This window comes from Anolis carolinensis, unplaced genomic scaffold (genome assembly GCF_035594765.1).
Source record: "Anolis carolinensis isolate JA03-04 unplaced genomic scaffold, rAnoCar3.1.pri scaffold_7, whole genome shotgun sequence".
Classification (NCBI taxonomy): domain Eukaryota; kingdom Metazoa; phylum Chordata; class Lepidosauria; order Squamata; family Dactyloidae; genus Anolis; species Anolis carolinensis.
Window position 1 is genome coordinate 24801955 of NW_026943818.1, and position 16268 is coordinate 24818222.

The window sequence follows — 16268 nt, forward strand, 5'->3', positions numbered from 1 at the left end:
TAATTATACAGGAGTTGTAGTTTCGTGATATTTAATAATAATAATACAGGAGTTGTAGTCTCATGATATTTAATAATAATACAGGAGTTGTAGTCTCATGATATTTAATAATAATACAGGAGTTGTAGTTTCATGATACTTAATAATAATACAGGAGTTGTAGTTTCATGATATTTAATAATAATACAGGAGTTGTAGTCTCTTGATATTGAATAATAATACAGGAGTTGTAGTCTCTTGATATTTAATAATAATACAGGAGTTGTAGTTTCATGATATTTAATAATAATACAGGAGTTGTAGTTTCATGATATTTAATAATAATACAGGAGTTGTAGTCTCATGATATTTAATAATAATACAGGAGTTGTAGTCTCATGATATTTAATAATAATACAGGAGTTGTAGTCTCATGATATTTAATAGTAATACAGGAGTTGTAGTCTCATGATATTTAATAATAATACAGGAGTTGTAGTTTCATGATATTTAATAATAATACAGGAGTTGTAGTCTCATGATATTGAATAATAATACAGGAGTTGTAGTTTCATGATATTTAATAATAATACAGGAGTTGTAGTCTCGTGATATTTAATAATAATACAGGAGTTGTAGTTTCATGATATTTAATAATAATACAGGAGTTGTAGTCTCATGATATTTAATAATAATACAGGAGTTGTAGTCTCATGATATTTAATAATAATACAGGAGTTGTAGTTTCATGATACTTAATAATAATACAGGAGTTGTAGTTTCATGATATTTAATAATAATACAGGAGTTGTAGTCTCTTGATATTTAATAATAATACAGGAGTTGTAGTCTCTTGATATTTAATAATAATACAGGAGTTGTAGTCTCATGATATTTAATAATAATACAGGAGTTGTAGTCTCATGATATTTAATAATAATACATGAGTTGTAGTCTCATGATATTTAATAATAATACAGGAGTTGTAGTTTCATGATATTTAATAATAATACAGGAGTTGTAGTCTCATGATATTTAATAATAATACAGGAATTGAAGTCTAGCATTTCGGGGGCCAAATTCGGCCCTATAAAATCCGCTCATTCACACCATGGCAGTCACGCAACCCAAAGCCGCCTTTTCAGGAAGTCCCTGTTGATAGCACTCGCGCAAATAAACTCCTGTAATAAAATAGCGGCATTTGGAAGCCTTGTTGCTCTGATGCCACATAACCAAGTGCTTATTTATGACTATCGGGGCCCTGGCACCGCCGAGCAAGTAGCATCTTGCTCCGTCGGGATGCGGAGATGCCTTCTCCAAGTGAGACAGGCTTGTTTCGACAGGGCAAGCCTCAGAGTCAATGGGAGGGCAAGAGGGAGCCATCCATCAAGGGCAACGTCAGGGTTGAGTGCCCGGCAGATGAATCGATAGAGCCTTTCGGAGGAAATGGTCTTCCCCGGGAGCTCCCACGATGGGCCTGGCTGCTCTGACTGATGGGGATCCGGTCGGGAGGCTTTCTCCTCCTCCTTCCTCCTCGGTCACTACAAAGGCTGGGAATCCCACCGGCAGAGACGTGGCATTTAAAGTAAGGTCCACCTGCATTCATTGCACAGTGTAGATGCACCCAGGGATGGGTATGGACCTTGGGAAACTATAACTCCCAGGAGGACTCCATCGTCCGGAGCCGTGGCATTCAATGACTGGTGCAAGGGCATTCTTTCAGTACTGTAAATGAACCCAGGGAAGGGTATGGACCTTGGGAAACTATAGCTCCCAGGACTGCACAGCATTGAGACATGGAATAATAATAATAATAATAATAATAATAATAATAATAATAATAATAATAATAATAATAAAAAAAAATAAAAAATCCAGACTGACAAAGTTCTGGAACACAACACACCAGACATCACAGTTGTGGAAAAGAAAAAGGTTTGGATAATTGATGTTGCCATCCCAGGTGACTGTCACATTGACGAAAAACAACAGGAAAAACTCAGCCGCTATCAGGACCTCAAGATTGAACTTCAAAGACTCTGGCAGAAACCAGTGCAGGTGGTCCCGGTGGTGATGGGCACACTGGGTGCCGTGCCAAAAGATCTCAGCCGGCATTTGGAAACAATAGGCATTGAAAAAATTACGATCTGCCAACTGCAAAAGGCCACCCTACTGGGATCTGCACACATCATCCGAAAATACATCACACAGTCCTAGACACTTGGGAAGTGTTCGACTTGTGGTTTTGTGAAACGAAATCCAGCATATCTATCTTGTTTGCTGTGTCATACAACGTCGTTGTGTCAATAATAATAATAATAATAATAATAATAGGTCCAGACTGCATTTATTCTCCAGTGCAGGTGCACCCATAGAAGGATATGGACCTTGGGAAACTATAGCTCCCAGGACTGCACAACATGGAGACATTGCATAATAATAATAATAATAATAATAATAATAATAATAATAATAATAATAATAGGTCCCGACTGCATTTATTCTCCAATGCAGGTTCACCCAGAGAAGGGTATGGACCTTGGGAAACTATAGCTCCCAGGACTGCACAGCATTGAGACATGGAATATTATTATTATTTTATTATGACAAAGCAAACAAGATAGATATGCTGGATTTCATATCACAAAGTCACAAGTTGAACACTTCCCAAGTGTCTAGGACTGTGTGATGTATTTTCGGATGATGCATGCAGATCCCAGTAGGGTGGCCTTTTGCAGTTGGCAGATCGTAATTTTGTCAATGTTTATTGTTTCCAAATGCCGGCTGAAATCTTTTGGCACGGCACCCAATGTGCCCATCACCACCGGGACCACCTGCACTGCTTTCTGCCAGAGTCTTTGAAGTTCTATCTTGAGTATTATTATTATTATTATTATTATTATTATTATTCCATGTCTCAGTGCTGTGCAGTCCTGGGAGCTATAGTTTCCCAAGGTCCATACCCTTATCTGGGTGCACCTGCACTGGGGAATAAATGCAGTTGGACCTACTTTTATTAATAACTAGCTTGGAGACCCGGCGGTGCCCGGGTCATTTGAGAAAGGCATTGTTTGCCTGTGTTCCAAGTGTAGCCTATATCCAATGTCAGGTGGGTTCAGTGGGTGCGGGTGAGCTCCAACTCCCATATGCAAGTCCCATCGTCCAGTTTTTATCCCTCTCCAAACAGAGCCAGTATGTAGAGTAGGTCATGGGGGCTCCATGTACCATGTTTGGTCTTGATCAGTCATTTGTGTGGGTCGCGGTGCTCTCAGGAAGTGAGTGAAGGTATTGGAAGTCCCATCGTCCATGGTCCATCATCCTCCAAACTGCAACTGGGTGTAGAATGAGTCCTGGCTGTTGTCTGTGTCAAGTTTGGTCTTGATGAGACATTGATGGGGGTGACAGTGGTCTCAGGAAGTGAATGAATATACTGCAAGTCCCATCATCCAAGGTCCAAGCTCTTTCAAATCTCACCAAGATGTAGAGTGGGCCATGGTGGCTCTATGTGCCAAGTTTGGTCTTGATCAGTCATTGGTGGGGGTCACAGTAGTCCCAGGAAGTGAGTGAAGATAGTGCAAGTCCCCTCATCCACGGTCCCTCTTCCCCCAAACTGCACCAGGATGTAAAGTGGGCTACCCTGCACCTGCGTGTCAAGTTTGATACAGTTTTGTCATTCATGGGCATCACAGTGGTTTGTGGGAGGTGAATTGGATGAATGTACTGCAAATCCCATAATCCTTGGTCCACCCTCCGTCAAACTGCTGCAGCATGTGAAGTGTGTCATTTGGGATCTGTGTGCCTGGTTTGGTTCAGTTGTGTGATTTGTGGCAGTTGCTGTGGTCTCAAGAAGTGAGGGAAGGTACTGCAAATTCCATCATCCTTGGTCCATCCTGCCCCAATATACATCAGGATGTCAAGGGGTCGACAGGAGTTCTGTGTGCCAAGTTTGGTCCATTTCTATCATTGGTGGGCATTGCAGTAGTCTGTGGGAGTTAAAGTGTTTGAAAGTACTGCAAATCCCATCATCTGTGGTCCATCCTCCCCCAAATGGCAGCAGGTCATCAAGTGCATCGTGGGGATGAAGTGGGCCAAGTTTGGTGCAGATCCGTCATTCCTGTTGGTCTCAGTGGCCTGGGATAGTGGCGGCCAATCAAAACGCGAGCACATATTCCGCCAGGCCAATCCGAACGCTGATACATACTCCGATTTCACTTTTATTATATATATAGATAATAATAATAATAATAATAATAATAATAATAATTATTATTATTATTATTATTATTATTATTATTATTATTATTATTATTATAGTAGGTCCTGAGTGCATTTATTCCCCAGTGCAGGTGCACCCAGAGAAGGGTATGGACCTTGGGAAACGATAACTCCCAGGAACGCATAGTATGGAGCTATGGTATTTAAAGTGGGGTGCAAGAGCATTCATTCCATAGTGTAAATGTACCTTGTATGTGTATGGACCTTGGGAAACGATAGCAGTGGATAGTTGTCTCTCTCTGTGCCTGGGTTCTCCATCCATGGCTTCAACGGTTCTTTGAAGGCAACCGTAAGACAGACGTGACCCTTGATGAAAATGAGACCGAGACCCCCTTTCTAACCCGTTCCTCCCGCTTTCCCTGTCATTTTCCCTCCAGTGTCCACTACAAGCTTGGTGATGCAGCTCCAGAGGCCACTTCCTTTGCGTCTACCATCCGGAAACGGTTTTGTGTTCGGCCTCATCCTGCCAGAGACTCTTGATGGCGTCTCGGGGCCCGGCGGGCCGAACAGGGGAGAGATCGCCTGGCATCGTCCGCACCAGAAGATGCAAAACGGTGTCCGCACGGATCTGGTCCTCCACGGCAGAGCTTTCCCCGTAGTTTTTTTTCCCTCCTGAGACTTTTTGAAAGTATTTTCCTCCCCAAGGGCATTGTTGCGAGAGGCGAAAGAACAAAGAGCGGAGAAGGAGCTTTGGCGAGAACGCAAAGCGGAAGATCAATCGTATTTATACAAGAGACACGGTCCTCTGCTGGGACGGACTGGAGAAAGAGAGAGAAACTGGGGGCTGTCGAACTGAGCCAACCGATATGTACATAGAGAGAGAGAAAAATCCCCTTCCCGCGGCTTCCCTTTTCCCTTCCCTTTCCCGTGGCCGACCCACAGAGATTTATATTAAAGGAAATCCACTTTGTCCAATGGATGTACAAAGGAGTTCAGTGCTATTGTCCAACGTTTGTACGTAGATTGCATCTTGTTTTGGGGTCTTGTCAGGGCAGGATGTGATTTGCAACCCAGTTGGGGGGTGGGGGGCGGGGCAACCGGATAACAACTGCCTTCGAAAGAGTACAGGAAAGGACTGACCCGGTGTCACCCCAAAAGTACGAGGATTGAAAGAAAAGTAATGCCTCTACGTGTTGTTGAAGGCTTTCATGGCCGGGATCACAGGGTTGTTCTATGTCTTTCGGGCTGTGTGGCCATAGATGTGGGCGAAACGTCAGGAGAGAATACTTCTGGAACATAGCCACACAGCCCGAAAGACATACAACAACCCTGTAATGCCTCTACCTTCATAAGTCCGCAAGAGATGGCAGTACTGGCATGCAAGAGGTATGGCTTGTTCAGTAGACTCTCCTCTACAGTTAGTTGCATTTGGGGGGAAGCCTTAGCATTGAACGGTTGTGTTGTTAAAGTGCAAAGTATGGAACCCTGTGCAGACAATTTAAGCAACTTGCAGTCATTGAATTCTTGACATCAGAAGGAGATTCATCAGAGAACGCAAGCTGTTTATGGTGATTGTGTTGATGTGAGTCCTGTGTGTCGTTGGGCGAGTAAGTTTAGAGATGTTGAGGTGGGAGCATCTGACAAACAAAGAGTTGGACGTCCTGTGACAGCAACCACCGAGTTTCACAAGCAAAAGGTTGACAAATTGATTCAGGACAATTGTCGTATCCCTCAGAGAGAAATCTCGAGCATAATCGGCGTTTCACAAGAACGTGTGGGTCACATGATTGCTTTGCTTATCTATCGGAATGCCTCGTGCACAATGGGTCCTGCGAGACGCCGGTTGCGGAAACAGAGTGTCGACTTCTTCCGTGACGGCTCCAGAAAACTTGTTAATTGTGCTGTCGAAGGCTTTCATGGCCTGGATCACAGGATCGTATGTTTTCTGGGCTGTATGACCATGTTCCAGAAGTATTCTCTCCTGACATTTCGCCCACATCTATGGCAGGCATCCTCACAACCTCTGAGGATGCCTGCCATAGATGTGGGCAAAATGTCAGGAGAGAATCATCATCATCATCATCATCATCTTTATTTATACCCGGCCACCATCTCCCCAGCGGGGACTCGGGGCGGCTTACATGGGGCCATGCCCAGGACAATACAATATAACAAAATATAAATAGAACAAGAAATCATAACACATTGAACAATACAATAAATGATAATATACACTACATTATGCAAGTATTCCAGAATACTTCTGGAACTTGTTCATCGTTGGCAGAAATGTATCCAATTGTCTGGTGATGATGTGGGAAAGTGAATAGTGGTTGTTAAAGAGCACGTTCTAAGGATTATTTCTCTGTATATATTGGTGGTATCCTTCAACTCCGATGAGCCCAAGTGACAGTTAACGGGAGATGGCGGGAAAAAGAAAACGTTAAAATGCGTGCGGGTTTGGAAGAATAAGTAAAATATTGAGATAGCAAGATGGTATAAATAAGTGGTTTAAGGGAAGAAGTTAATGGGGTGACAATACTATTTTCATTGTATATATTGGTGGTATCCTTCAACTCCGATGAGCCCAAGTGACAGTTAACGGGAGATGGCGGGAAAAAGAAAACGTTAAAATGCGTGCGGGTTTGGAAGAATAAGTAAAATATTGAGATAGCAAGATGGTATAAATAAGTGGTTTAAGGGAAGAAGTTAATGGCATGACAATACTATTTTCATTGTATATATTGGTGGTATCCTTCAACTCCGATGAGCCCAAGTGACAGTTAACGGGAGATGGCGGGAAAAATAAAACGTTAAAATGCGTGCGGGTTTGGAAGAATAAGTAAAATATTGAGATAGCAAGATGGTATAAATAAGTGGTTTAAGGGAAGAAGTTAATGGCGTGACAATACTATTTTCATTGTATATATTGGTGGTATCCTTCAACTCCGATGAGCCCAAGTGACAGTTAACGGGAGATGGCGGGAAAAAGAAAACGTTAAAATGCGTTCGGGTTTGGAAGAATACGTAAAATATTGAGATAGCAAGATGGTATAAATAAGTGGTTTAAGGGAAGAAGTTAATGGCGTGACAATAATATTTTCATTGTATATATTGGTGGCATAAGTGATGCATTGGAATAATTACAGACTCTACAAACTGTGTGTGTATATATATATTTGTGTGTGTATCTCACACATATATATATGCACACACATACACACACACATTTGATTGATTAAAATATTCCCATCCAAACCCAAGTCACGAAGGTGGAGGCATTACTTTTCATTCAAACTTCGTACGTAGGTCGCGTCTTGTTTTAGGGTCTTGCCAGGGCTTTTGCAACTGTCCAACCTTATTGAGGTTGGAAATTAAGGCGTTCGGGGCAGTTGTCCCACGTTTGTACATGGATCACATATTGTTTTGGGATCTTATAAGAGCAGGACGTGATGGAGTTGAGGGTGGAAATTTGGTTTTGTGGGGCGGGGATAGAGTCTGGGGAAAGGACTGACCCCGGCGTCACCCCCCAAAGTAGAAAGTGAGGCCCAACCCACACCTGTTCAGACAGGTAAATCCCCTCGGCCAACATCTGGAGTGTTTGCTCTTCGGGAACAACGCGGAGATCGGAGGACCGATCGGCTGGGTCACCGCGAGGTTACCCATGTTGGTGGCACCATAGGCAGGGGGGCCTCTTTGATAGCACAGCCCGGGGAGGGTTGTTGTTTTTCCTACACACATAGTACGTGGTGCTCCACCAACTCGAGGTCATGACCCACAAAGGAGCCCCAAAGAAGACCGAATGCGCATCCGGCATTCAAAGAAGATGTTTGAGGAACCCCTAAGGTTTGCTCAACTCGCAAAGCAAATAAACCACAAAGCGTATTTGGAAGCATTCCTGCCAAAGATCGGTGGCACTCAGCCTTCCTTCCCCTTAATACAGATCCTCATGTTGCGGTGACCCCCAACCATAAAATCAGATTCGTTGCTACTTCATAACTGTAATTTTGCTACTGTTATGAATCATAGTATAATAATAATAATAATAGTAATTAATAATAATAATAATAATAATAATAATAATAATAATAATAATAATAATTTGGACAGAAAAACAAGAAAACTCATGACCATTCATCATTCACTGCACCCTCGCAGTGATGTTGACCGGCTATATCTGCCTAGAAGATCAGAGGGCAGAGGACTCTTACAAGTAAAACAAGCATTCAAAGAAGAAGAACATGCCCTGGAAGAATATGTAAGGCAAAGTGAAGAACCTGCTTTGATTGAAGTCAAAAATCAGAAACTCCTCAAAGCACAGCAGACAAAGAATCAGTACAAGAAAACCGCACTACAAACTAGAGCTGACAGCTGCCACAACAAAACATTGCATGGAAAGTTCCTTGACAAAATTGAAGGAAAAGCTGATAAGGAGAAGACCTGGCTTTGGCTCACGAATGGGACCCTGAAGAAGGAGACAGAAGGCCTGATCCTTGCAGCCCAGGAGCAAGCCATCAGGACAAAGGCAATTCAGGCCAAGATCGAAAAATCAGCTGATGACCCAAAACGCAGACTGTGCAAGGAAACCGACGAAACTATTGATCATATCCTCAGCTGCTGTAAGAAAATTGCACAGACAGACTACAAACAGAGGCACAACTATGTGGTCCAAATGATTCATTGGAACTTATGCCTCACGTACCACCTCACAGCAGGAAAGAACTGGTGGGATCACAAACCTGCAAAGGTTGTGGAAAATGAACACACAAAGATACTGTGGGACTTCTGAATCCAGACTGACAAAGTTCTGGAACACAACACACCAGACATCACAGTTGTGGAAAAGAAAAAGGTTTGGATCATTGATGTCGCCAACCCAGGTGACAGTCGCATTGAGGAAAAACAACAGGAAAAACTCAGCCGCTATCAGGACCTCAAGATTGAACTTCAAAGACTCTGGCAGAAACCAGTGGAGGTGGTCCCGGTGGTGATGGGCACACTGGGTGCCGTGCCAAAAGATCTCAGCCAGCATTTGGAAACAATAGACATTGACAAAATTACAATCTGCCAGCTGCAAAAGGCCACCCTGCTGGGATCTGCGCGCATCATCCGAAAATACATCACACAGTCCTAGACACTTGGGAAGTGTTCGACTTGTGATTTTGTGATATGAAATACAGCATATCTATCTTGTTTGCTGTGTCATAATAAAGAAGAAGAAGAAGAAGAAGAAGAAGAGGAAGAGGAAGAAGAAGAAGAAGAAGAGGAAGAAGAAGAAGAAGAAGAAGAAGAAGAAGACGACGACGACGACGACACTTGGGAATTGTCCGACGTGGGATCCAATACAATAGCTAACAGAGTGTCTGCTGTGGACTCATTTTGTTGTGTTTCAAATAATAATAATAGTAGTAGTAGTAGTAATAATAGTAGTAGTAGTAGTAGTAATAATAGTAGTAGTAGTAAGTCACTTGGGAAGTGTCCGATGTGGGATCCAATACAACAGCTAGCAGAGTGTCTGCTGTGGACTCATCTTGTGTTTCAAATAATAATAGTAGTAGTAGTAGTAGTAGTAGTAAGACACTTGGGAAGTGTCCAACGTGTGACCCAATACAACAGCTAGCAGAGTGTCTGCTGTGGACTCATATTGTTGTGTTTCAAATGATAATAGTAGTAGTAGTAGTAATAGTAGTAGTAGTAGTATGACACTTGGCAAGTGTCCGACGTGGGAGCCAATACAACAGCTAGCAGAGTGTCTGCTGTGGACTCATTTTGTGTTTCAAATAATAATAATAATAACAGTAGTAGTAGTAGTAGTAAGACACTTGGGAAATGTCCGACGTGGGATCCAATACAACAACTAGCAGAGTGTCTGTTGTGGAGTCATCTTGTTGTGTTTCAAATAATAAATAAATAAATAAATAAATAATCGTAATATAAATATCATATACATGCAGGATGTATATTCATTCACTGGACCGAATACCCGATATGCCCAAATTTGAATACTGGTGGGGCAGGGAGGAATTGATTTTGCCATTTGGGAGTTGTACTTGCTGGGATTTATAGTTTTCCTACAACCGAAGAGCATTCTGAACTCCACCAATGATGGAATTGGACCAAAGTTGGCACACGGATTCCCATGACCAACAGAAAATACTGGAAGGGTCTGGTGGGCATTGACCTTGCGTTTGGGAGTTGTAGTTCACCTACATCCAGAGGGCACGGTGGACTCCAGACAATGATGGATCTGGACCAAACATGGCATGTATACCCGATATGCCCAAATTTGATGGGTTTTGAGGGGAATTGGCCTGGACATTTTGGAGTTTCAAGAACTGGGATGCATAGTTCACCTTTTTGGGAGTTGTAGGTACCGAGATGTATAGTTCACCCACAATCAAGGAGCACTCTGAAATCCACCAAAGATGGAATTGGACCAAATGTGGAACACATAGAGCCCATGATCAGCACAAAATACTGGAGGTCTCTGAGAAAAATTCACCTTGATTTGGAGGAGTTGTAGTTCACCTACATCCAGAACCCAAACACCGATGGATCTGGACCAAACTTAGCACACATACCTGATATGCCGAAATTTAAATACTGGAGGGGTTTGGGTTAGAGAACTGACCTTCCTTTCTGGGAGTTGTAGTTCACCCACAACCAGAGAAACTTGTTAGCGAGTGTGTATAGCGGAATCCAGCAGCGTCCATTTAACACCATGTGCAAAAGACTCACACCAGGCAGAGGAATTGAAAGAACAAAAGAACTTTACTTGTTGAGTTGAAGTTAAATAAACAGTTCAGCAATCGTACAATGTCCTTGTAGTTGCATAGGATCAATAACTAATCAATCAGCATTCAATATATCCAGCATAGCATATTTAAACTGCTACTTGACCGTAGCTAGAGAGCCTGTCTTTTCTGTGCTCTCCCTGCAAGCCCAGATTCCCAACTGACAAACCCAGCCATCTGCCAGCAAACCGATACATTGTTTGAGTTGTGGCTTGCCTCTGCAGAAGCTCAACTCCCTTTTTGCAGAGATCTTTTGCAAGCAACTTTGCAAGGATTTCTTTACACACACACATAGCAATATGGCGCAATAAAACTGTGCCCTCCACCAATGATGGACCTGGTCCAAACTTGATACACAAAGCCCCCATGACTAACCCGACCCACTGGAGGGGTTTGCGGGGACTGCCTCACCACAGTGGGAGTTGTAGTTTACCCTACACTGAACCCCACCGATGATGCATCCAGAGCAAACTTGCCCAACATAACAAAGTTGAAGTACTGATGGACCAGGACCAAACTTGACTGCATATGCTTGACGTTAGGCATCGATCCCACCAGTAGAATGGATGAGGTGTGACGCCACTTTAACCAGTACTGCATACCACAATTCAAGGAGGTAGAACGTGTCCAAAATGGTCTGAAGTTTGGAAGCCAAGCCTCAAGGTGACATCCTTGAAGTCTGCTGGGATTTTCTCAGTCACCCACAATTTTTCAATGAGCTGGTGGAGTTGTGTGTTAAATATTTCAACAGGGATCCCGCCAGGTCCTCTGGCTTTGTTATTTATTTATTTATTTTTTAAACCAACATTTTATTTATAGTTTTAGTGATACAATAAAAAGAGAGAGCCACATGTGACCATATGAACAGAAAAACAAGCAAAAAAGAAAAAAAAAGAACACAAAAAAAACAACAAAACATACAACCACATAATTCCCCTCGGCCCTTCCTCCTCTCTGCGTTACCTTCCAGTTCCCCTGCTCTGCAATTGGATTCTTGGTTTTCTCAATTCTCTCCCGAAACAATGTTCTTAGAACCCAAGAGTGTCTACTCTTAGCTAATATCACCCTCTATATTTTCAAATTTCTTTTTTCCTTTACTTATTTTCTTAATTTGTTCCAGTTTGTTTTTTTCCTTGTATTTTTTGAGATTATCTGCGTTAATGTGTCCATTAGACATGTCCAAAAAATTGTTTTGAATCGTATTTCGGAATTATTTCGGATTGTTCTCGCTTTTTGATACGCATTCTGAGACATTGTCTCACAGCGCAACCAGCAATGTAATTCGAGCCATTGTTGGCCCATTCTCTAATTGTCTCTTAATGTTTCGTTAATTTTTTTCCCTAAATTTTTTTTAAATATATTTTTTGTTTCTGCAACCTACCTTGAATGGGAGCTTAGCACAGCCTAATATGGCTGCCGCTCCCCAGCCAACTGCCGCTCCCCAGTTTGTTGAACCCAAACACTGATGGATCTGGACCAAACTTAACACACATACCTGATATGCCAAAATTTAAATACTGGAGGGGTTTGAGTTAGAGAACTGACCTTCCTTTCTGGGAGTTGTAGTTCACCCACCACCAGAGAAATGGTGACCTCCACCGATGATGGACGTGGACCAAACTTGACACGTTGAACCCCCAGGACTAACTCAACCTACTGGAGGGTCTTGAGGGACTGACTCACTATAGTGGGAGTTGTAGTTTACCCTGAGCACACTGAACCCCACTGATGATGCATCCAGAGCAAACCTGTCCAACATAACAAACTAAGTAGTGATGGAGTTTCTCGGGGTTAACCTGGCATAATGGGAGTTGTAGTTCACCCACAACCTCATCCCTTTGGGCAAGGGAGAAAGAAGGAGAAGGGGAGAATAATTGGTCATGGGGTGACACACAGACAATGGGATTGCCAAGTCATGGAAAAGGGAACCTCCTTGACATCCATCCCGACAAGGAATCCGCTGATTCAGTCCTGGAGACTTTTCATGGAGACAAGAAAAGGCCCAGCCGTCCTTCTTCCCAAACATCCGGTCTCCAGTGGGGCTGGTTTATAGGGCGACAAGCCCGGCACAAAGCAGTTTGAAAGTGATAAACTATTCTGTCTTTTTTCCTTGCCTTCACCACAAATGGCCTGTCTTGCAAATGATGGTCTATTATACAAAGGAACAGAGAAAAAGGCAGAATCGCGACACCTTCTTTGCTTCAGTCTTCTCCAAAAACAGTTGGGGATGTCGGAGTGGAAACGCAGCACGGCAGAGGTAAAGAAGCAGCAGAGGAATATCTGGCTAATCTAAATCTCCAGGACCAGATTTATCACTAGCTTGGGGACCCGGGTATTTTAAGAAACTTGTGTGCCAAGTTTGGTCCAGATTTGAAGTCGGGTGGGTTTAGTAGTGTCTGTTTAAGGGTGAACTACAACTCCCAGAGCAAGAAGTGAGTGAAGCTACTTGGTTCATCCTCCCGCCATCTGCCCCAGGATGGAAAGGGCTTCATGGTGGTTCTATGTACCAAGTTTGGTCAAGTTCCGTCACTGGCGGGCTTCGGAGTGGCTTGTGGGAATCATAGCGATTGAAAGTACTACAAATCCCATCACCCATGGTCCATCGTCCCGCAAACGGCACCAGGACGTAAAGTGCATCATGGGGGTTAACCGTGTCAAGTTTGGGCCAGGTCCGTCGTTCCTGGTGGTCACTGTGGCCTGTGATAGTGGTGGCCAATCAGAAAGCTGGCACATACATACACACATACATACATACATACCCACAAACCCACATACAAACACTGACTTTTATTATATATATAGATAGATGAGGATACAATTATAATGTATCGAAAAATCACAAACTTGGCATTATACTAAATTCCCTTTGACCAGAAGCTGGCCACTTGGAGTGCCTCTGGTGTCTCTGTAATAATTATTTTAATAATAATAATTTTATTTTTTACCCCGCCACCATCTCCAGACTCGGGGCGGCTTACACGGGGCCAAGCCCAAGCATAACAGATATAATCAAACTCATTAAGTAAAACAAGTCAATAAAAACATTTTTTTATTTTTATTTTAAAAACATACTGTAGTAGAGTCTCACTTATCTATATATATATAAAAGAGTGATGGAATCAGGGCACCGGACAAAACAGCAAAACTACAGGCCCCCAACTTCGAAATTTGACAACACAACCCATCATCCACGGCTCTAGATTGATACAACAAAAAGAAAAGAAAAATTAAGTCCTAATTAGCATCCTCAACCAGCCGGTCACCCCTTGCGTTGAGGACGCAAGCAGCAGAGTTTTGTGGGGAAGGAGTTGCCAAGCTCATTCATTGCTATGATAAGTGCCTAGATTGGAATGGCGACTGTGTTGAGAAGTGGTATTTGGGTCTGGCTTTCAACTGCATATGGTAAATGTTTCCTCCTATACTTTTTGAGGGCGCAAGCGGCAGAGTTTTGTGGGGAAGGAGTTGCCAAGCTCATTCATCGCTATGATAAGTGCCTAGATTTGAATGGCGACTATGTTGAGAAGTGGTATTTGGGTCTGGCTTTCAACAGCATGTGGTCAATGTTTTCTCCTATACCTTGTCCATTTTTAATTCCAAAATGTAATCTACTTTCTGGATAACTCTCGTATGAAGAGCCACATCCACTCGTATAAAAGTGACTTCCTTTGGAAAGGAATCAGAGCACAAACTTTGGGTCGGAAAGCCAACGAAGGAGGAGGAGGAGGATGCATGGCTTGGAGCCGGAGGTCAAGATGTTGAGGGTGGGTTGGCAACACGGAGAACAGCGGGGAGAGACAAAAGGACACCAAGTGGAAGCGGGGAGATGAATGAGGGCCCATGTCGTTTTGTCCCAAGGAGAATAGAGGGCAGGTCAATGCACACCAAGGAGTTGGGGGCTGTAAATAAATTGGAGGACACTGCGGGGGGCAGAGGTCACCGGGGCAATGAAGACGATGAACTCCCCGACTGGTCAGGGATTCATTGGCAGACAGTGTTTACAACCAGCGCTCTGAACGAAGGGCACCGTGTTGCCTTTGACAGCATGGGAGAAATTGACCCAATAATAACAACAACAACAACAACAACAACAACAACAACAACAATAATAATAATATGTAATATTAGTAATAATAATAAGTAAAGCAAAGTGAAGAACCTGCTTTGATTGAAGTCAAAAATCAGAAACTCCTCAAAGCACAGCAGACAAAAAAACAGTACAAGAAAACTGCACTACAAACTAGAGCTGACAGCTGGCACAACAAAACATTGCATGGAAAGTTCCTTGACAAAATTGAAGGAAAAGCTGACAAGGAGAAGACCTGGCTCTGGCTCATGAATGGGACCCTGAAGAAGGAGACAGAAGGCCTGATCCTTGCAGCCCAGGAGCAAGACATCAGAACAAAGGCAATTCAGGCCAAGATCGAAAAATCAGCTGATAACCCAAAATGCAGACTGTGCAAGGAAACCGATGAAACCATTGATCATATCCTCAGCTGCAGTAAGAAAATCACACAGACAGACTACAAACAGAGGCACAACTATGTAACCCAAATGATTCATTGGAACTTATGCCTCAAGTACCACCTCCCAGCAGCAAAGAACTGGAGGGATCACGAATCTGCAAAAGTATTGGAAAATGAGCACGCAAAGATACTCTGGGACTTACTAATCCAGACTGACAATGTTCTGGAACACAACGCACCAGACATCACAGTTGTGGAAAAGAAAAAGGTTTGGATCATTGATGTCGCCATCCCAGGTGACAGTCGCATTGGCGAAAAACAACAGGAAAAACTCAGCCGCTATCAGGACCTCAAGATTGAACTGCAAAGACTCTGGCAGAAACCAGTGCAGGTGGTCCCGGTGGTGATGGGCACACTGGGTGCCGTGCCAAGAGATCTCAGTCGGCATTTGGAAACAATAGACATTGACAAAATTACGATCTGCCAACTGCAAAAGGCCACCCGACTGGGATCTGCACACATCATCAGAAAATACATCACACAGTCCTAGACACTTGGGAAGTGTTCGACTTGTGGTTTTGCGAAACGAAATCCAGCATGTCTATCTTGTTTGCTGTGCCATACAACGTCGTTGTGTTGATGATAATAATAATAATAATAATAATAATAATAATAATAATAATTTGCTACCTATCTCTCCTCACTGGAATCCTGAGTATCTCCTCAACCCCTTAGCGTTCAATACAAATCATTGATCACCAAACTGGGTGGGTGATGGGTGTTGTTGGACTGCAGTTCCCCAGCCTGGTGGCCAATT

At 43.0% G+C, this 16268-nt stretch overlaps 1 protein-coding gene across 3 annotated transcripts in view; it reads left to right on the forward strand.

Annotated features, from left to right (window-relative positions):
- Positions 1–5173, forward strand: part of LOC100562186 (hepatocyte nuclear factor 1-beta) — a 68698-nt gene extending 63525 nt beyond the window's left edge. For all 3 annotated transcript variants that reach the window (XM_062960116.1, XM_062960115.1, XM_062960117.1), the window contains exon 9: positions 4632–5173. In XM_062960116.1, coding sequence (XP_062816186.1) covers positions 4632–4652 — 21 coding nt within the window. In that variant the 3' untranslated portion in view covers positions 4653–5173. The remainder of the gene's footprint in view (positions 1–4631) is intronic.
- Positions 5174–16268: the final 11095 nt, after the last annotated feature.